The sequence below is a fragment of the Quercus lobata genome, chromosome 7 (assembly GCF_001633185.2).
Source record: "Quercus lobata isolate SW786 chromosome 7, ValleyOak3.0 Primary Assembly, whole genome shotgun sequence".
NCBI lineage: Eukaryota > Viridiplantae > Streptophyta > Magnoliopsida > Fagales > Fagaceae > Quercus > Quercus lobata.
In genome coordinates, this window is record NC_044910.1 from 6,782,181 (window position 1) to 6,803,790 (window position 21,610).

Consider the following 21,610-nt stretch of genomic DNA (forward strand, 5'->3'; position numbering starts at 1 on the left):
AAGAATACATAATCTGTATGGAGAAACCATGCACGCCCTCTCTTTTTTATTTTTTATTTTTTATTATTTATTATTTATTATTTATTTATTTATTTATTTATTCATTTTCTATTATTTGATAATAATAATAATAATAATTTTTTTTTTCATTTTTTTTTTGTACACAGCTATCATGACGCTCTTTTTTAAAGATTCGAAGATTGGCGAAGAATCAGCTTTGTTTATTTATAGGAAAAAAGATGGCAAGGATGCGAAGGCTACGACTTTGATTGTTCGTCCACCCATAATTGGAAGATTTTCAGAAAAATGGGGTCGTAACTCCTATTCTCTCAATTTGCCGAAATGGTCACAGATCGTTCCTTCTGATGGCGGCTCTAACTTGGAAACAACTATCCTTCTTGCTTCACACCACAAGAATGTTGCTAGATCAAAGCCGTATAACACTTTAGGGCGAGAGATAATTGCAAAACGTGCGGATTGGGATTTTTCCTTTAGCGTGAATGGAGGGTTCTCCTACTTCTCCCTTTATTGGGATTGGCTAGAAGATGTGCTCAGTCGGTGTAAACATCTCCTTGATGTAACCCACCTCTACAGTGCTGTCTTTGCTTCTTTGTTCACATATGATTATAATGAGAATCTTATGAAAGCATTTTGTGAGTGTTGGAGTTCGTCAACCAATACCCTCCATACCTCAGTTGGGGAAATTTCCATCACCCCATGGGATCTCTTTGTTCTCGGTGGACTTCCTTGCACCGGTGCATTTTATGACGAAGTAGTACCCAATGCGCAAGAGCTGGATGGAATCAATGACCAGGGACGACCTTATCTGCCGTACAGCTGTCGCTACCTATTCCTAGCGTATCATCATCTTCAAAACCGGTTGAAGAGACAAGGGAAAGTAAGTGTTCGCGACTGGATTACTTTTTGGTATAGAGGAAATAGCAAGTACCCAGCTCCTAGAAAACCAGCGAGACGGACAACCATTCCCAAGTGTAGTCAGAATCCCTTAGGTGAGATAAAGGAGCATGGACCATGGCTTGATAAGGAACACGGGGTCTTTGCGGATCTTCAAGTTAAAGGTGATTTAAAGGAGGAGACCTACTTATCGGCGCTTCTTTCCTGTTGGCTGTGCATATTTGTCTTTCCTATCAAGGATTAGAACAGTATCCATCCAGGCACTTTCAAGATTGCTAGTTCCATAGCTAATGGTCGTTCATTCGGCCTTGCTTCCCCAGTATTGGCTAGCATTTATCGTGGACTTAACACTATTTCTTCCTCTCCTACCCCGAGTAAGTCTGGAGCTAGTTTTGCCATCCACTACGTTTATGCCTGGGTAGGTCATTTCTTCCGAAGCAATCGCCTTACCCATGATAAACCATCCGATGCTTTGATGACTAAATATTCTGGTGTGGGCTATGCCTCTCCGTTCAATGAATTCTCTGCACGCAAGCACATACGAAACGCCACCAACTTTCTTTGGCACCGAACTGCTTTCAAGAAAAACTACGACCAGACTTTCATTGATAATGATCATTTATCCATTCAGAAGTTTGACTACTTTATGAGCCTTCGCTCGGGGTACTTGTCACTTCGATGTGAAGATCAACACATTGTAGAGCCATATAGTCCTCACAGATTCAGTCGGCGTTTTGGATTTCATCAAGACATTCCAGGTGATTTGAAGGAAGAAATTCATACAGGTTCTTTAAAAGACCTATACCAATTCTACCAATCCTTCACTCGATGCAACACAGATTCTAAGGTGTTCATTTCAGCTTTTGCCACCGACTTTGGAAGTCGAGTCAGACATAGCTACAAACAATGGTGGGAAAGGGTTTGCGGAAATGATTTTACCAAAGGAACAGATCTTCTTGCTGACATTGCCTCCTTCCCTGTTAAGTTAGTAACATCTAACAAACCTCAGAGGGGAAAGAGGGAACTACAAGACCCATACATTCCACAGCCTTTGTCAAAGTTTGCACGACGTCGTTTTGAAGATGGTAATCATTCAAAGGACTCATCTCAACATAACGAAGTCACTTGCAGTCAAGGCACCAAAAGTCCATTTGTTGTACCAGTTAGAGATGCCATTAAAATTTCTGAAGAGGAGGTGTGTAATGACCTAGGCTCCAATTGGAGACATTCGAAGAGTCCAATGGAGGGTGTTGATCTAGAGAATTCTATTAATCATGCGCATCTTTTTGCAAACAGTGAGTCTTCTATTTCAAAACCATCTGTGAAGAGTTCAGATCTCAGGAGGTGTAAGTTTGCTGATGTTGGTACGTCGTCCAAATTTCCGATTGAGACAGAAAGGGCACCTCTCCCATCCCTGCAACCGACTAAACCTCCGGAAGTCTCTGTGTTTCAAGCCAAGGCGCATATTTCTTCCGTGCGTAGGAAAGGGGCTTCTATGCTAGGAGATGTTCTTCTAAATAGACTTTCGAATCTTTCTGTAGACACCATCCTCCCACAAGCTGAAGTACATGAAATTTATAGTGGGGTTGAAAGTTTTGGAGTGGACCCTCAACACTTGCGTGAGAATGTTGACAAATATTGTGAGGGTATCGCAGACTATTTGAAGATGAAGGAATCTCTGAACAAACGACCAAGTCCTACTATCTTATCTCAACGCCAGACTGAAGTTGAATTCCTCCTTTCTGAAGCATCGCAGAAGAAAGCATCTTTGAAGACCAAACTTGATGCTGTTAAATTGAGGATGGTCGACCTGAAAACCGAGCTCGTCCAACTAGAGCAATCGCTTTCTCAAATTGAGACTCATCAAGTTGAACAAGACAATATTGTGCAAGACTTAGAAGAACAACTTGAAGAAGTCAAGTCTGCCCCCGTTCTTGAAGACCAGGATATAGAGGCTTTAGAGAAGATACGAGTCCTTCTGGAAGATAATCGTTCTAGCTTGAAAGATTTGAAATGGATGTCATAATTTCTTTCGTTTTAATTCCCTTCATATATGTCAACATGCTTTCCTCTTGTACTATTTTCCTTTCATCAATCAATAAAGAAGACTTTATTTTCTGTTCCTTCATTCATTTTTTTTTAGTGCGTGACTGAACTCAGCAAAGGATACTAAGTTGCCTACGTACCCTTGAGAGGGATCAAGTCATCATGTAGTTCAAAAGATTTTTTTTTTTTGTTTTTGTTTTGTTTTGTTTTTTTTTTTTAATAATAATTTTTTTTAGTGCGTGACTGAACTTAGCAAAGAATACTAAGTTGCCTACGTACCCTAGAGAGGGATCAAGTCATCACGTAGTTCAAAAGATTTTTTTTTTATTATAATAATTTTTTTTAGGTGTTTTTGTAAAAAGGGGGGCGCAGTGTGTAATAGTGGGTATCACCACTGATCGAACCCGAGACCTCGGCCTCAAGGGAGAAATGGGTGTCCAACCGCTACGCCACACTCGCAATTGTTGACATGGAGTGAGATTAATTTCTCCTTATTGGTACGCTTTGAAGGGTAATGGAAAGACATCATGTACTCTTGCAGCGCTACAGTGGGTAGTTTAAGCTCTTACCGATGAGCAATCTTCGATTTTCAAGCATAGAAGCGTTGTAGGAACTTCCCATTGATGGGGCCGATCCTTACACCATCATTATCAATCAACTTGTAAACTCCATTGGTGTAGGCTTCTTGCACAACATAAGGTCCATCCCATTTTGAAGTGAACTTATTGCCTGTACTATGAGTTGTGATGATAGGTCTTCGAACGGCGAGGACTAAGTCACCAACTTGGAATGATCGTGGCTTGACTCTTTTATTGAATGCACTTGAAAGACGAGCTTGATAGCATTCAAGGCGTTGTTGGGCCTCGAGCCTTTTTTCATCAAGTGACTCTAATTCTTGCAACCTGAGCTTGGCATTTTCTTCTCCAGTCAATCCTTCTTGAATGGCAATCTGTAATGATGGGATTTGGCATTCTAAAGGAAGGACGGCTTCAACTCCGTAGACAAGAGAATATGGCGTTGCTTGAGTAGGCGTTCGAAATGTTGTTCGATATGCCCATAATGCTTCTCCGATTCTTTCATGCCAATCTCGCTTTGTCTTGGATACCACTTTTTTCAACAAACTGCCAAGTGTTTTGTTAAACGCTTCAGCTAGTCCATTTGCCGAGGCATTGTACATGGAGGAGTTGTATTGTTTAAATTCAAACTTCTCGCATAGCTCTGTCATCAGCCTATTGTAGAATGGTTTGCCATTATCAGTTATGATATACCGAGGGACACCATACCGATAGATCAAATGAGTTCGAATGAAATTGACCACCGTTTCTTTCTTCACTTCCCTAAGAGGTACAGCCTCCGCCCATTTTGAGAAGTAGTCAGTTGCGGCCAAGATGTACAAGTGGCCACCGGATGACTTTGGTAATGGCCCTATTGCATCAAGACCCCATGCATCAAAAGGCCAAGAAGCTACAGTTGGGTGTAGAGGTTCTGGCGGTTGATGGATGAAGTTTGTGTGATATTGACAAGCTTCGCACTTCTTAGCGCATTCCATAGAATCTTGCACCATTGTAGGCCAATAGTAACCCATTCGTTTGATCCTATAATGTAACTTAGGACCTGACTGATGTGCGCCGCATATTCCAGAATGAGCCTCCTCTAAGGCTTGTCTAGCCTCCTCCTCTCCTAAGCAACGGAGAAACAATCCATCAAATGAACGGCGGAAGAGAGTGTCTTTATAGTAAATGAATCGAGCAGCCCTTCGCCGAATCTCGGTCTTGTGGCGTTTATCATCCGGGAGTCTTCCATGTTGAAGGTATTCAATGATCACTTGTTGCCAATCTTCTTTTTCGACAAGGCATACAGAAATGATGTTGGCTTGCTCTTCCTCTTCTTCTTCAACCACAAGAGGTATTACCCACCTTTGGGAAATAGCGACTTTGGTTGTTTCTTCTTGGGATAATGCTAAGGCAGTAGCCAAATTAGCTAAAGCATCGGCCTGTCTATTCTCCTTCCTTGGTATATGCTCCAATGTAGTGGTCTTAAAATTTGATAGCAACTTCTTCGCATATTTGCAATAGGGGATGAGGTCTTCTTTCTTGACGTCATATTGCTCCAAGATTTGGTTAATAATTAATTTGGAATCCCCATAGATCTCAAGCTGCGCTATGCCCATCTCAATGGCCATTTGTAGACCAATAATCAATGCTTGATATTCAGCTACGTTGTTAGAGCAAAGTTCGCTTAATGAGAACGAGTATAGAAGTATTTGCCTTTGTGGAGAAACAAACACTACACCTGCCCCCGCTCTTTCTCGACGTGCAGCCCCATCGAAAAACATCATCCATGGTGGCATTTCTTCAATGTAAAACACATCTTCATCCGGGAAATCATCGGAGAACTCCCAATCAGATGGAACTGGGTGATCAGCTAAAAAATCTGCCAATGCTTGACCTTTGACAGCTTTTTGTGGAATGTATGTAAGGTCATATTGTTGTAGCAAGACTGCCCATCGAGCTATACGACCCGAAACTACTGGCCTGGAGAGGACATATTTGATCGGATCCGCCTTTGCTATCAAACGGACTGTATATGCTTGCATGTAGTGCTCCAGTTTGTCTATGGCAAAGAAAAGAGCGAGGCACATCTTTTCGATAGGAGAATAATTTAATTCAGCCCCATTAAGAGTTCGACTTAGATAATAAAGGGCTCTTTCTTTCCCTTCTTTATTTTCCTGCGCCATAAGAGCACCTAGAGACTTTTCTTGGGCCGCAATATACAGCACTAAAGGCTTTCTTGGGATAGGAGCACCTAAAACTGGAGGATTAAGCAAGTACCTTTTGATGAGCGCAAAAGCTTTGCTACAGGCCTCATCCCATTCAAAGTGCACATCCTTTTTCATCAATCTATTGAAAGGTTGACATCAACCGGCCAAATTCGAGATAAATCGTCGTATGTAGGCCAGTTTTCCCTGCAAGCCTCTAAGTTCTCGTAGATTCTTGGGCTCTGGCATTTTCTGGATAGCTTCAATTTTGGACTGGTCAATTTCAATACCGCGGTGCCTCACAATGAAACCAAGAAATTTTCCAGATGTTACGCCAAAAGCGCATTTGCGGGGGTTCATTTTAAGCTGATACTTTCTCAGTCGAGTGAACACGGATCGTAGATCTGCCAGATGGTCTTCCCTCCTTTTTGTTTTAACTACCAAATCATTGACATAACACTCCACGTATTTATGAAGTACATTATCAAAGATCTTCTGCATGGGCCGTTGATAAGTAGCACCAGCATTCTTTAGTCCAAAGGGCATCACTTTGTAACAGTAAATTCCCTTAGGGGTACGGAAAGCTGTAAGCTGCTCATCCTTAGGATTCATTCGAATTTGGTTGTAACCCGAAGATCCATCCATGAAAGATAAAGCTTCATGACCAGTAGTGGCATCAACCATGACCTCAGTGATGGGTAATGGAAAATCATCCTTGGGACATGCATTGTTCAAATCACGAAAGTCAACGCACACTCGGATTTGTCCATTCTTCTTTTTGATAGGGACGATGTTAGCGATCCATTCCGGGTACTGTACTTCACGAATGAAGCCTGCTTCAATGAGCTTATTGACCTCGGTTTCTATTTGAGGGATAAGCTCTGGCCGAAAGCGTCTTTGAGCTTATCCCACTGGGCGTGCCAGAATTTGTAAGCGACTAAATTTCTAGTTTGAAATAAATCAAACAAGTAAAATAGTTTCACAAAGGCGAATTTATATTTATGATTGTGTGGTATAATTCTCTGAAATTACAAAAGAGTGATCCTCTGATTCGATCTCCTTGCAAGACTTATTAATTGGATTTGTGGTAATGTGGTTTTGACTTGAACACAAAATATCCTTCAATTTGGTTGAGGGATGGATCGAAGATTACTGAAACGGAATTACAATGAATCTCTGGCTATGAGCTTGTTTAGAAATCCTTTGTTCTTCGCGTTCTTCGTGCGTTCTTCGTCTTCGAAGGTTTGTGGTGGAAGTTCTTTGGAGCTTTAGAGGCTTGAATCCGTTGAGCTTCACTGATTTGTGATTTGTTGATGTTTTCGGACACTTTTGGCTTGATTCCCGTGAACTTTAGGATCTAGGCAGATGATCTGGATGATTCTGCTTTGAATGTTCTCCGATTTTGGGGTTGAAGTTCTTGAAGTTCTTGAAGGCTTTGAGGCTTGATCTTCGCAGAGCTTTTTCACTTCTGAATTCTGGTCTCCCTTAATGTCTCAGGAAGGCTTCTATTTATAGGAGTTTTGGGGTGGGTGAGCGACACGTGGCGGAACTTGATTGGTGACACATGTCACAGCCTGATTGGTTCGCTTGTGTCATCGCTTACACGTGCTGGACTGCTTGAGTCATCGCTTACACGAGCGAGGCCGCTTGAGTCATCGCTTACACGTGCGAGGCTGCTTGAGTCATCGCTTACACGTGTGCTGATGCGTGATTGGTTCTTGCATGACACTTGGCAAATTTCTATTGGCTTCTGAATAGTGATAGCAAAACCTAGCAGCAATACATGGTGCTCTGTAATTGGCTGTATTTTGTGGACTTGATAATGTGACATGTCAGCTTGTGATAGGTCGGGAATTTTTCCCTTTCTACACCTATGAAATGTAGAGAGCTCCCAGAGAGAATTTTGAGAGAGAAACCCTAGAGAAAACCAAGATTAACTCATCCACAATCTTAGACATTTGATTCTCCAAATTCCTCTACTCTCACCCTCTCCATTGACATATCCTTGAGAGGTACATTTGTCAAATCCTTATCTCACCACACTCATATTAGTGAGGAGGTATTTTAGTGCTTGGGAAGCAGTTCAGAGATGACCAATTCACTTGGTTGATGCAATGGGCTTATTACGGGATTCAGGAAGCTAAAGAAGACACGGTTAAGCTTAACCCTGTTGGAGCAAGAAGCTTGGAGGGCTTAGGTGCATTGGGTAGATTAGGCTTGGATGGTCTATTGCTATTCGTGTATCCCAACTTTATTCTTTAGTGGATCATTTTACTGCTTGGAGAACGGCAGAGAAGTTTTTCGCCGAGTTCTTCAGTTTCCTCTTCGATAACACGTGCCAATGTTATTTTTGTGTTTGCATCTTTATAACCCTTACTCTTGCCTTTTAATTGCTGCTGTGTTGTGATTAATTATGGTGTAGAGTTGTTTATTTGTTTGGGTTTTTGCTTGTACCTATTATTCCACACATCTATTGTTTGGATATAAGCTTGTATTGGTTATGTTTGAAATTGGGGTCTAAATATTCGTTATTGTTTGTCACACTAATTGAACTTTCAAACTAAAACTGTGATACACGTGAAATAGTCCTTACCTACCTAGCAAGTTTCGTATAAACTATTAAACTTTTGCAATAAAACTGTTTATGTTTTTATCTCTTGCATCAAGAATGAGAAAAATGGTTCTTGTATTTCTTATCCACGGTTATCTTTTTAGACAATAGAGTTAAATGTGATACACGAAATACTGGGTGTCACGGATTGAAACTCTAGCTTGAAAAATTTAGAAACTTAATTTGAACTAATTGATATACCACTAGAATTAATTAAGTGTACACAATTTTGTGAAGATTTAACTTGTTTTAGAACTCAAGTTGAACGAAGCTATGCATGAGCACGTACCAGTTAATTTAAAAAAAAAAAAAAAAAACACACACACACACATTTTTACCACTATTTACTAACGCAAGCGTATTTGATATACAAGCAATATATGTGCTTAAATTTCTTTAAAAATTAAATATAAAAACAACCTATACATATTTAACCTAATTCAATATATGTTATGTTATATCTAACAAAAATTTACATTATAATTATCCTTTCCAAAAAGAAAATTTTGGACTGCCTACTAATCATTTCTCCGATACCTTGCAGAAATAGAAGATTTATGCATTAAATACAACCTTCTCTCTTTTACTGAATAAATTAGAAATTACACCATTAGAGTATAATCATAGTTTTAAAACTTTTAAAACATATATAGATTTGTGTAATTTAAATAATAAATGTGACTTTACATATCTAAACATATACAAGTTAATATAAGAAAAAAAATATAAAAACAATAAAAACTACTGGGAAACTGCATTCATAAAAGAAAAATACAATATGGATATATATCTAATTCCTAACAACACAAAATGCAGCTGTTATTTACTTCTAAAAATATTATAGTATCATCTTTAATCCTCCAAATGCCACATATATATATATATATATATTTTGCTTTTGAAAAAAAAAATTGTAATTTGAAAATGTGCATATTTTTAAGTTTCTTGAAAATGGAATATTCGAAGCTGCTGTGGTTAGAAAGAAAATAGTGAGGCTTAAAGAAAATTTAATTTAGAAAAGTGCAATTTCAAACCACTATATCAAGTATGCACATAATTATACATTTAGATCTAAGATCAATGTTGTATAGAAGAAATTGAATAGAAAACAATGATAAATGTTAGGACATATGTGATTTGATGTTAGGAACATATGTCAAAATTTTATGTAATTGGCTAATCCTTTGACAAAACGCACTTTACTTGTAATTGGGTAGATCTAGGATGTGTTTAATGTTTCAAGAAACAAGATTTTAAGTTCAAGTGTTAAAGTCATGCAAGTCTGTCCAAGAATCAAGTGAGAAAGTACAGGATTTTAAAGCTCGACAGCTAACATCTATCGAGGTTTAAAAGCTGCTGAAACTCGTGGCTCGACAACTATCTTGATAGATGGCTATCTATTAAGGTTTATGAAATTCAATTTTTCAGAGTTGATTTCAATCCAATCTGTGGGTATATGTTTGGGCTTTCTTTTCTTATAACCATAAACATATATAAGGATTATTTTGAGGGCAGTAAAAGATTACGCACATTTGCACAAGAGCATAATTCCACAAGTGTGAAGAAAGGTGTGACCGAAAACCTAGTTTGCCCTAGTTCTTCTTTCTTTTGAAGAAACTGCTGTGTTTGTGCACCATAGGGTTTTGTGACCAAGCAACTTCATGATCTTCATAATGTGATAAACAGAAGAACTTTGTAGCCAACATCTTTCTCAAGTTAGTGATCAAGTCGCGTACTGGGATCCGTGTAATTGGTTAGTCACGTACTAGGAGTCATGCATTGAAAATGAGAGATTGTCAGTGCAGAACAAGTCCAATTGGGTATTGGGGTAAGGGTTCAACTGTAAGTTGGTATAAAGTACTGAGATTCCTTTATTTGCAACCGCTTGTTTTGATAATAGTGGATTCTCAAGAGTGGTGATCTTAAAATCACCCGGTGAAGTTTTTGGCGTATAGGTTTTCCCCATTCGTAAACAAATCACCGTATCAATTTAATTTTCGTTGCATTCTTAGTTTAATTGGTAATTTTTTTGTGCTACCACGTATATTGCATGTTAATTTGATTAATTAATAAACTTGGCTAATTAATCAATTAATTCATCACAAGAGGTCAATACATTTTTAGCCTATCAATAAAAATAACATAATTTGACTTTATGGCTTGTTGAAAATATTTTCTTCAAGGAAATAATTTTTCCGTACTTTTTTTTTTTTTTTTTTGAGAAAGAGGTAAGTAAATTTATTGAGCTAAATCAGACCAGAATACATCATCCAAATCATTGGGTAGCTCTTCTACCCATACATCAGTATCTGCAGATAAAACTGCTCTTCTAGCTAGGGCATGTGCCAGTTTATTACCCTCTCTACGTACGTGGACAAAAGAACAATATGCTAAAGCTGAGGTGAAACATTGAATCTCTTCAATAATATGGCCAAACAAAGTACGGCTGGGACCACATGCATTGATAGCTTGAATAACCCGCTGGCAGTCACCTTCAAAACACGCTTGGGGGAGCAAAAGTTCTTTCACCAAGATCACAGCTCTACAAGCCACAAGAGCTTCAGCATGCTCCACAGACTGGGGTTTTGGAATTTTCTAACTCAGCGCTCCCATAATGTTACCAGAGCTGTCTCGAACCACCACCCCAATACCAGCTAGCTCACTATTTTCAAAAAAAGCCGCATCAAAATTTGCTTTATACCCACCCTCTGCTGGCGGTAACCACTTGACACGGGGAGCATGGCGCACTGGATTCATAGGCTGCTGATGAACCTCGAAGAACTCCACCACCAACTCTTTTGCTCGACGATAAATCTCTTGGATGGGCCACGTGGGTTGACGTTCCCGCAGCTTATTCCTACGCTGCCAAAGGCTCCAGGCAATTGTTGAGAAGAGAGCGACAAAGAAAACAGAGCCTTGCTAAAAAACAGAGTCAAGTAGATCCACAAAACTCCTATGGGCTTTCCGATACAACTCTGAAAATCTAGAATCAGATTTCCAGACTGCCTTGGCTTGGTCGCACAGCCATAAAGCATGCAAGAGTGTTTCCTGGTAATCCTCGCACAAGGAGCAAGTCACGTCCACAGGAATCTGCCTTCGGACTAGATTCTGTTTTGTGGGAAGAGAGTCCTTTGCCGCGCGCCATATGAAATTTTTCCGTACTTAAATAAGTTTGGTGCGGGGTTACAAGAAATTCACCTCTATGCAATAAAACCACAACTACAGACAACAATTAATTCAAAAGTTTCATTTCTCAAAGAATTTGTTACAAAAGTTGTGTTAGCTTGCTATATTACTAAAATTTATTTCAAAGGTTATTTGGTCCCTCAAAATAAGTTAAAACACCCTTGAAATAATTGTGAAAAAAAAAAAAAAAAAAAGCGCTAGTTTTGCACCAAAACTTTTACATTTTTCAGCTCACAACCCTTGATAGAATATCACAAATTTTTCAGCCCTTGAAAAAAGCCCACAACCAAATTTTCATCCCTTGAAAAAAGCCACAACAAAATTTAAAAATATAGCCCAGAACGTAACCTACAAACACATCTCGTTCCAAACAGCTCTATCACTCTCTCGCTGAAACCTTGAAACTGAGAAGGCATAGAGATCTCATAGAGCTCGACGATCATGGAGATCTCATAGAGCTCACCTATCATCGATTAGGTACGAGTTGATCTCAGTTTGTGACTCTTCATCTCTCTTGGCATTGTGTTTCTCAGCTCCAATTAGGTACGAATCACAAACCCTAATTTCGTCTTTGATTTTTTTGTTTTTTTGGTTTTCTAACACTTTCATCGATTTCCCCATAATTTTCATTTCACATTTCTTAGAAAGCTGAGCTCATCATCAATTTCCCTATTTCGATTTCTAATTGTTCGACTTTTGCGATTTCATTATTCGATTTTAAATCATAATCTCTGTTTCCTTTACAGTTTTCATACAAATATTGATTGAGTTTTTTTTTTTTTTGATTGTGAGTACATGCACAACGAGATTGGAAGACTCAATCCAAGGGATTGCTAGTATTGGTTGTGTGGGAAATGTGCTTTAGACGCTCTGTAAGCCTTGATTTATTTCCTAATATAATTGGCACATTCAATAACTAGGAATTTAATTTTCATTTTTACTCTGTCAAGTGTGTTTGTGTATTCAAATTTAGTTTTCTTTCTCTCCGTGTGTGTGTTTATTTCAATCTGCATCGTCCAACTTGTTGGCTTTGGTGGGTGAGTGTTGACTTTGAACTATATGGATCTACTGGGTATCATTGTTAGCTATTGGGAATTTGTGTTTAGTAGTAGAGGAATATTAGTAGTGATTAAAGCTTACTTGGGTTTATAGTGAAATAGTAGTATTTTAACAATTCTAGAGTGGAGTTACCCTAAAACTTTGGAGACTCAAAGGACCTTAATTTGTAATTTACTATTTTAAACATTGTGTTTGGGATGATGGGTTTATTGAAATGCTATCGGTTTTTCTTTTGATGGTAATTTGGAATGGACACGGGTTTTTGTTTAGATAACAAAATGGTTGAGGCAAATTTAGTTTTATTTCTTGTTTATTTTTTTTTCCAGTGCTTTGGTTCATATTTTATTCCTCTGAGTTTTCTAAGGGAAATACTGCCAACGAAGAGATCCTGCCTCCTTTAATCCGTGCTAATAGCTGTCCAATTCTTTGTACTCATAAACAGAGCATTTTGACACCACCTGTGAAAACAGACTTGTAGCATCTGATTATAAATAGGTTACAAATTCTAAAGCCTACCAGAATTAACTCTTCTTTTCTGGGCTTGGGGTGAGGGGAAAGATTGAGATATGTTTGCATCTACTTGTGATGCTTCTTGTGTTAGTCATGTTGGATACATCTATTGACATAAGGTAAACGTGTGAATCAATTTGCAAACCTTGAATCAACAGAAAATGGCTGTGATAGATGGTTAGGATGAGTTAGCAAGTTTATGTTGAGCGAGCATCAGGGGTCTTAGCAAATCCAACGAAACTGGAAATTCAGCACCAACTTCAATCAAGCAAATAGTCAAATGCTGCTTGGTAACTGTTTAAGATGAGGTCTTTCTAAAGGCATTAATGGAAAACTTCTTAGTGCTAATCCAAACAACATATAAGTTTTGAAAGGAACTCTAAGGACCCGTTTTTAATGAAACTTGATTTCTTTTTCTTTTCTATTCTTTTTTTTTTTTTTTTTTTGGGGGGGGGGGGGGGGGTTGGGTCACTATTGAGAAAGTCCCAACTAGGATTGAGGTTAGAAAGATGGGAGAGAATGCCTTCATCATATAGCTCATAGCCCTGTTGGGTTGCTACTGGTATCAAAAGTAAATATAGCATGAGTAATTCAAAGCACATCATTATGCCAATGAGCTCTAACTCAAATGGTAGTACCTTCTCCCATAAAAATGGGTGAATGGTGAGGTTGTTGGTTCAAACCCCATTGGGGGTGTGTGTGTGTCAAGCCAATTCACCAAAAAGAAAAAGAATCCAAAGCACATTGTTGTATTACCATCATGAAACTATTAGAGAGAATTTTGGAAATAACCAGATATCAAAAGCTTCAAAACTTAGATTGGTGAAAATTGAACTTTTCACCTAGTTAAATACCTGAAGAACCACTTGATATGTGCTTTAAACTTTTCACCATTGATCCCATTCTATCCACTATGTCATGCCTTGTACAGCTATCACTCATTTGGCAGTTGACTAGATTCTATTACTTCTTCTTTTGCAGCTTGCTTGGACCTACTACAACTTCTATCAGTCAGCACCAACAAAATTGGCTGGGGAGAATTATTTCTTTCATTCTGGGCAGGTGAGTTATCCCTATTCTTGTGATATACAATGTTTTTGTTTGTGTGTGTAAATGAATGCAATAATTTTCGTTGTTAGTGTTGGTTTGGATTTGCTTTTTTACTTGAAGTATTAAGATATGTCAAGGTTTGGGTTTGTTTATTCACTTAAAGCATTAGCATCTCTCCTATTTAAGAAAGTGAAGTTCTAATAGACATGAAATTATAAATAAATAAGTAAAATAAACTTAAAAATGGTAGCAACATAAAGTTGATTGATGACAATGATGCTGCAACAAGGAGAATCCCCTTGATCTAAAAAATGTACATAAGTCAGCTAATAGTTTGTTTTATGCACTTTGGATGTTTGTTGTTAGAATCCCCTTGATCTCCCATTATTTGATATTTACTTATACTATTTTTGGGCTGTTCTTGTTGTCTAGTTTCTGACAGTTCTTAGCAATCACTTCTTGAAAAGTTTCTGCTCCACTTGCCAATGAGTTTCTGATTTGCTGCATTAACACATATATGCACTAAATAGTAAATACACTTTCTAAATGACCAAATAAATTTTTCACCAAAGAAAAAAAAAAAAAAAATTTGTTTCTTGTCATTGAAACAGTGGGCTGGTAGATTGTTTCTAGTTCCTCTTTTATCATATCCTTACTTAAGATCATCAAGTAAATTGAAATATTCTTTTATGCAGGCTTTTCCACTGGATTTTGTACTCTTTTCTGGTTGAGGACAACTTAAGGTGTGTCAAAGGGCAGAACAAAGAACACATTATGAGAATATGATAATGCAAATGTTGAGTTATATCACCTCGCAATCAGCCCAATCTACTAGTGATCACTAAGGTATGAAGATCAAGTCAAGCTAATCACTATATCTAAGCAAAGATTAAACTTCAATTTGGATCATATGTTTTAAACTCTGGAACTTTGGTTTCTTCAATTTGGACCAGATGTTATAAACTCTGTAACTTTGGTTTCTTCTTTGATGCTTTTTTTATAAGTAAAATGAAAAGTTTCTTCTTTGATGCTATGTGTTAAAACCTTGCATATGAGACTTATGTTCTTGCTCACAATGTTATTTAATTATTGTCATGGTTGTTCACATCTGTTAATCTTGTGTTCCAAGTTTAAGGGCTATTCAATTTTTTTTTTTTTTTTGCTGAATAAGGCTATTCATTTGTGTGTGTGTCTGTGTGTATTAATAAATGCATGCATGTATGTGCTTGTTTAGATTTGTAGCAAACTTTGTCAGCTTATGTTGCAATAAAGGGTTGACGTGATACTAGTTTTTGTTGCCAAATTGAGTGCCTGAATTATTGCATGCTAGTGCCTTCTGTTCCAGGCAATGGTTAAGTGGAAACATTTTGCATGGATTTAAAGTTAATATCTGTTTTCATACTCATTTAACTCATGCAACAGTAGATTGTTAAGTGTTACATCTACATTAATTACTAAATTTTCATGTGGGATGGTTATTCTTTTCAATATTACCCATGGATTTAAAGTTAATATATGTTATTCTCTTATTGCAGACAAGGAAGTTTTGCTCCTGCATACAAAAGTTGACCTTGTAGTAACTCTTGGTGGGGATGGAACGGTCCTTTGGGTATGTGCATTTACTTTGATTTTAGCAATTATTTTTAAATCAGAATGTATTATAACATTAAAATATTATTTTAGAGTACTTACATTACAGTTGCACTCTATCTTGTTTCATCATAGAACAAGCTAAATCAGATTTAAATTTGTTTTGAGAACAAATAAATAAGTTTTCTTCTTTTTGGTGAATGACGTTTCTTTAATTAGCGTGTTTTATTTAGATATATGAACTTTGTTGTGCCTTTTTTGTTCTTTTTGAAATTTTGGATATCTTGAATTTGATATTGTGGAAAGGTGGGTAGATATATTTGCTAGGAAATTAACAAACTTTTGGTATCATTCTCTCTTTTTCAGAAACTTGAGGACACCCATAATGGCTGAAATGTTCAATTGTACTAGCTGATAACTTCTTGCTTTGGAGATGATGATGAAGAATAAAATGTATCAAAACTTTTAACTCTTGGACAGATTTGGTCTTTGTACAAAGTGTGGTTGTTGATATCTTTTCTCTTAAACAATAATTGACATATCGGCAATTTGTATGCAGCCCTTAATCTGTTAATTTGTAGGTTTGAGTTTAGAGATTAAAGAAACTGTAATTGTAGCAATATACCACTTTTGCTATACATCAATATCATAGTATATCATCTCAATAATTGTGAATTTTGTGTGTGTGTGTGTATATATATATTTTGTCCATGATTGTGGTTTTTTTTTAATAAATAAAATAAAATCTTATTTTGAGGGTCAAGAGACTCCTTAAATAATCTTGTTTATCAAGGGTTGTAAATATAAATCTTTTAAACCTTGGTAAAAAGTTATTTAAAGGTCTCTTGACCCTCAAAATAAGATTAGAGCACTTGTTTTGAGGGCCATGAAGGCCTTCAAAATTTCATTTTTGACATGTTTTGAGCGTTATCAAGGATCAATCGGACTCTTAAAATATTTTTTTTCAAGGTTTTTTAATACTTTTTTAAGGGTTTTGACCCTTGAAAAAAGTCAGATTTGTTGTAGTGGCTAGGCCAACTCTGGCATTAAATGCGTGTAAAAACATGACATTAATAGCTTGGATAAGAAATTGTTTACTTGTTTTCTATTATTTGCTATCTGTGTCAGGAATATCCGCATAATTTTTTTTTTTTTTTTTCCTATTTGGATTTTTAGTTGAAAAAATTCAACATATTTAAGTAATAAGTTTTAGGGGGGGGGGGGGGGGATTGTTTGGGGTCGTTCACAATTTTCTTTTTATCTTTAAAACCAACCAATTTCCCCTTTTATCTTTGAAAAATAAACAAATACCTCCAATTTGTTAATTTCTCAATTAATTCCAACATAATCTTTTAAATAATTATTACTCTTACATCACATGGAAGAGGAAAAGACAAGGAGTACATTGTTCTTTTCTTTGATTACATTTGTAATCATCGTGATGTGTGGGATTTAACTGAAAAAAAATAACAGATTAAGCATATTTGCTCATTTCTCAAACAAAGAATGGACAATTGCTTGATTTCAAAGATAATGAGAGAAATTGTGACCCTAAACATATAGGGGGAAGTACTTTTTTTCCTAAGTTTTATTCATTCATCTCCTTCATTCACTTCTCTAAAAGAGGAAAGGGAAAAAAAAAAAGTCATTGAACTTATGTATTGGGCCACAGAAATGAAGATAGTCCTTCATTACTTAGTGTGCGCTTGTTTGCACTTTTAGGAGCTGAAAACGCCCATATTACAAAAAGCTGAAGAAAAATTGCGTTTGGCTCAGCCTAAAATGCAACTTTTTGATAAAAGTTGCGTTTTGGGCCCAGGCAAAAAATGCGTTCAAAACGCGCAATATTTATGGACCGTAAGAGGTCCATAAATCAAAACGCGCATGTGCGTTTGAACTATTACCGTTGGGCTGATGGTGAATTATGAAAATACCCATAAAAATTCCAGTTCTCTCACGCCTGAAGCCTCATGCCCCTCATCTCATCTCTCTGCTCTCTCTTTGCACGAAGCTCCTCTCACGCCTCCCATCTCCAGCATAATCAAAATACAAACTCAAAAACATAATCTTAAAATTAATCAAACCACGACAATAAAAGCAAAAAAAATTCTTACTCTCATAAAACTGATATAATTTAAACAACAAATCTAAAATCAAAACAACAACAACAGCAAATCAAGAATAGAAAAAAAAAATTAGAACAACAATAAATGATCAAGAAAAAAAAAAACCGATATGACCCCTAGTTGCATGCACTCCGCAGTGAGGAGGAGGAGCAGCGGTGGCGATGTGGTGGAGCAAAGAAGATTTCTCCTCTCTCCATGGGTGTCTGTGTGTGTTTGAACTTTGAAGATAATGACACCAGAAAGGCAAGCAAGATTATAGAATCAAGTATCACAGAGTGAGCTAGAGAATTTATGGAATCAAGTAGGAAAAGGAAAAAAAAAAAAAAGAGAAGAAAATGAGAGAGCCGGAGAGCTTCTGGAATCAAGTGGAAGTAAAGGAAAAAAAGAAGAAGAAAGAATGAGGGAGCTTCTGGAAAGTGGAAGTAAAGAAAAAGAAAAAGGAGAGGATGCACTAATGGACAATGGTATACATGTGTGGTGGACAAAATGCAAGAGAAAAAAAGAAAAAGAAAAAGAAAAAGGAAACGTATGGATGAAAGAAACGCAAAGAATTAGAAATCACAATTTAAAAATATTACTACAATATTTTCATAATATTTTCACAATAAATTTTAAGTAATTAGCTAATATTGGTGAGTAAAAATATAATTTCAGTGGTGGGTTCAAATTAGAACTAGTAACAACTTTTCATATAAGATTTTATTATGATTCTTGTTAAAGTATTGCAAAAAATATTGTGGATGTAACACTTTTTGTTGAAAAATGTAATTGTTGAGAATAAATAGAAAAAGAATAAATAAATATTAAAAAAGAATAAATTTGATTACAAAATAAAAATTAAAAAAGTGGGTAGGTAAAAGATAAATGTCACTGTTGATTGTCCAAACAGTACAAAAATTTGTCTGACTTACTGGAGATGCTCTTATATATACATTGTCATTTTTGGTAATTTATCCCTCAAACTGCCACTTTTATAAGTACTAGCCAAACACTCAGTTTTTTCGAAAAGCACTTTCTAACAGCTTTTACCAAACACTCAGTTTTTTGAAAATGCACTTTTTTATTATGCACTTTTTGAAAACTCCACTTTTTTATTATGCACTTTTACAAAAAACTGAACCAAACTCATCCTTAAACTGTCTCCACTTTTGTGCAATGACGAGAATGTAGTATTAAGTCGAAGCAATTAATAATGAGTAATGATAATTACATGGTGTTGGCACGGGACACACATAAAATCATATTGTTAAAACACAGTTTTACTTAAAACTTTTTTTTTTTTTTTTTTTTTGGTGGAGAAAATTCTGCTTTAACTTAATTTCATATAACACATATATTACACCCCACACAGAAACTCTGAGATAATCCACACATTAATTACATCAAATTAGAAAGTACAATCATCCTGACTGATTGCATGAAAACTTCAACACCAAGGTAAACAAATTACTAAGATGATGGGGCCTTGGGATGACCCATGCGAAATCATGACTATTAGAATTCTTAAGGCCTCTTTATTTGGAAAGCGGTCTGCGAGGCATATAAATATATATATATATATATATATATATATATAGAAACCATATGTAATTCTCAGCTAGCTAGACACGCTTGGAAAGATAACAACAAATAAAATTTTACCTTCTCTGCATATTTAGTTTCGAGTAAAATTCTTGCTGAAGTCATCGTAGGGTCATGGAGTAGATTTGACAGCATACCAAGTCTGAACGACAGTTAGAGCAAGTGCTAACAATGCGCCAAAGAAAGCCAAGAACGTCCAGGGGCTGTTGAAATGGTCGTGATAGACTTGAGCCAAACAGGTCATCAACTGGTTCTTGTAGTGCTTCTGAATTTGCAGTCTGACATAGCTATATATTTCGCTGTTAGGAACCAAGTCAGTACCTATCTCATTGAAGAGTTCAGCCACGTGTTGATCACTACCAAGGCAATTATAGAGTATTCCTGCTTTCCTTAGCATCTTAACATCATTGGCTTCGTCGATTAGGGAATCGAGGAAGGATATGTAAGAGGTGATCCCAAAGTCATTTTGGAAATCTAGACACATCTCGTAGGCTATCAAGTTCAAGAACTTTGGCCTTGTTGAGTCCTCAACACTTATTGGAGGAAGCCAAAGGTATCCCAAGCAACCGGGTGTAGTAAAATATATGTCCCTCAAGCAACTGTTTTTCTTTTTAGTTCGTTCCACGTGAATACCTGCTGCTTGAAGCTCCTGAACATTGCGATAGGACTGCCAAGTTTGGACTTTCTCATTTGATTTCTCTGAGTTGTTTCTTCGCTGATGATTATCCAAGAGACGTGTCCTCAGAAGATCAAGAAGATGGACGGGGTCCTCTTGTCGCTTTGCCTTTGATTGAAGGCTTTCTTCTTTTTTGTTTTCTGCGTATTGCGAGCAACGCCACGACAACGAACTTAGCCATTTCCAGCTGAAAATTGCTGATTGATCGTCTGGAGGTGGTACCGTAGCGAGATTATTAATGTAAGTGTCAATTGATTCCCTCAACTTGCATTCATTCGCACTCCAGGTCATCAACCAATTGAGCAGACGATAGGGAAGCTGGTTCTCAAGCAAAAACAAATCCTGTTGTGTAAAGGCTAAGCTGTCGGGTTTTATCTTCAACTCTTCGAAGCTGTTGTTAGCTGCACAGTCTATGTATTGTAGTATTGCGCAGCCGTCCACCAACAACAACCAAATGAGGTCCTCATCCTTATAGCCTTCGATCACTTCCTTCTCGAAGCACTCCTTCAGTTCCTTGATCTTTTTCCCAATCTTCTTGTGCAAATCGTTTATCATCTCTTTGCTACCTTTGACGAACACAGATGTCAACATAAGCTTGTACTTCTCTCCTAGCTTGTACTTCTCACTACCATAATGGATAGGACCGAGTGATACTGCTCTTGGCTCATAGAGCTTCTGGAAATCCTTGTGATCTCGCAGCAAGAATATAAACTTTTGTATCTTTGGTGGTGAGGATGGTGTCAAATTTTTTCCTGCCTCGATTACTGCATCAATCCTTGCCTCCAGGTCAGATTCAATAGAAATGCTGTACGTCTGGGCGTTCTCAGTGACACCGCTGCTTGTTACACCGCCTTCTATTCTGAAAATACCCTCCATAGAAACAACATGCTCCTTCCCGGCCATAGCAAGTTTGCACCAAAGAAAGAGAACTGAATTTTGTAAGTTTACTGTCCTTCCTCGTATTTAGTTTACTACGTGGAAACTTTAGCGTGAGAAATTTAGGGCTCTTGCTCTTATTTGAATGTAGAAACATTCCTAAACTAACTAGTTTTTATGATGAATAAATATACCGGGATTGGAATTTAAAATACAATATACTAAAAAATACAAATAAAGAAAATGAGACTGCTTATCACTTTCATTAACATGCATGGTACACTTTTCTGAATAGGAAAATTATTTGTATATATAAATAGTACAATCTACACTTTACATGTTTTTTTGGAGAAGAATCTACACTTTACATTGTTCAGTTCTTTATTCCTTAAAAAGAAGGTTTATGTTATTTAATAATATACCAAGTCGGGGATCAGTGTGTCTATATATATATATATATATATATATATCACTATTTTAAAAATTGGATTAGACCAGCCGGTTAGGAACTAGGCACCAATTCGATCTTGTAAAATCCCAAAAAACTGAAGCCAAAATCGGTTCTTTGACCGTACATGCAAGTTTTTAAAACCATTATATATATATATATATATATATATATATAT

At 36.9% G+C, this 21,610-nt stretch overlaps 1 protein-coding gene and 1 long non-coding RNA gene across 3 annotated transcripts; one reads left to right on the forward strand and one right to left on the reverse strand.

The window, feature by feature from the left end:
- Positions 1 to 11,769: 11,769 nt before the first annotated feature.
- Positions 11,770 to 16,283, forward strand: LOC115953845. Of its 2 annotated transcripts, none has more exons than XR_004083790.1 (5): positions 11,770 to 12,388; positions 14,067 to 14,147; positions 14,831 to 14,981; positions 15,671 to 15,744; positions 16,092 to 16,283. It is a non-coding gene; the product is annotated as an uncharacterized LOC115953845 (long non-coding RNA). The 2 variants fall into 2 exon arrangements; XR_004083791.1 differs by having other exon boundaries at positions 11,770 to 12,059.
- Positions 16,284 to 19,544: 3,261 nt separating this feature from the next.
- On the reverse strand, positions 19,545 to 21,011 carry LOC115951479 (UPF0481 protein At3g47200-like). Its single transcript, XM_031068677.1, has one exon. The coding sequence runs from the start codon at positions 21,009 to 21,011 to the stop codon at positions 19,545 to 19,547; it is 1,467 nt and encodes a 488-aa protein (XP_030924537.1).
- Positions 21,012 to 21,610: the final 599 nt, after the last annotated feature.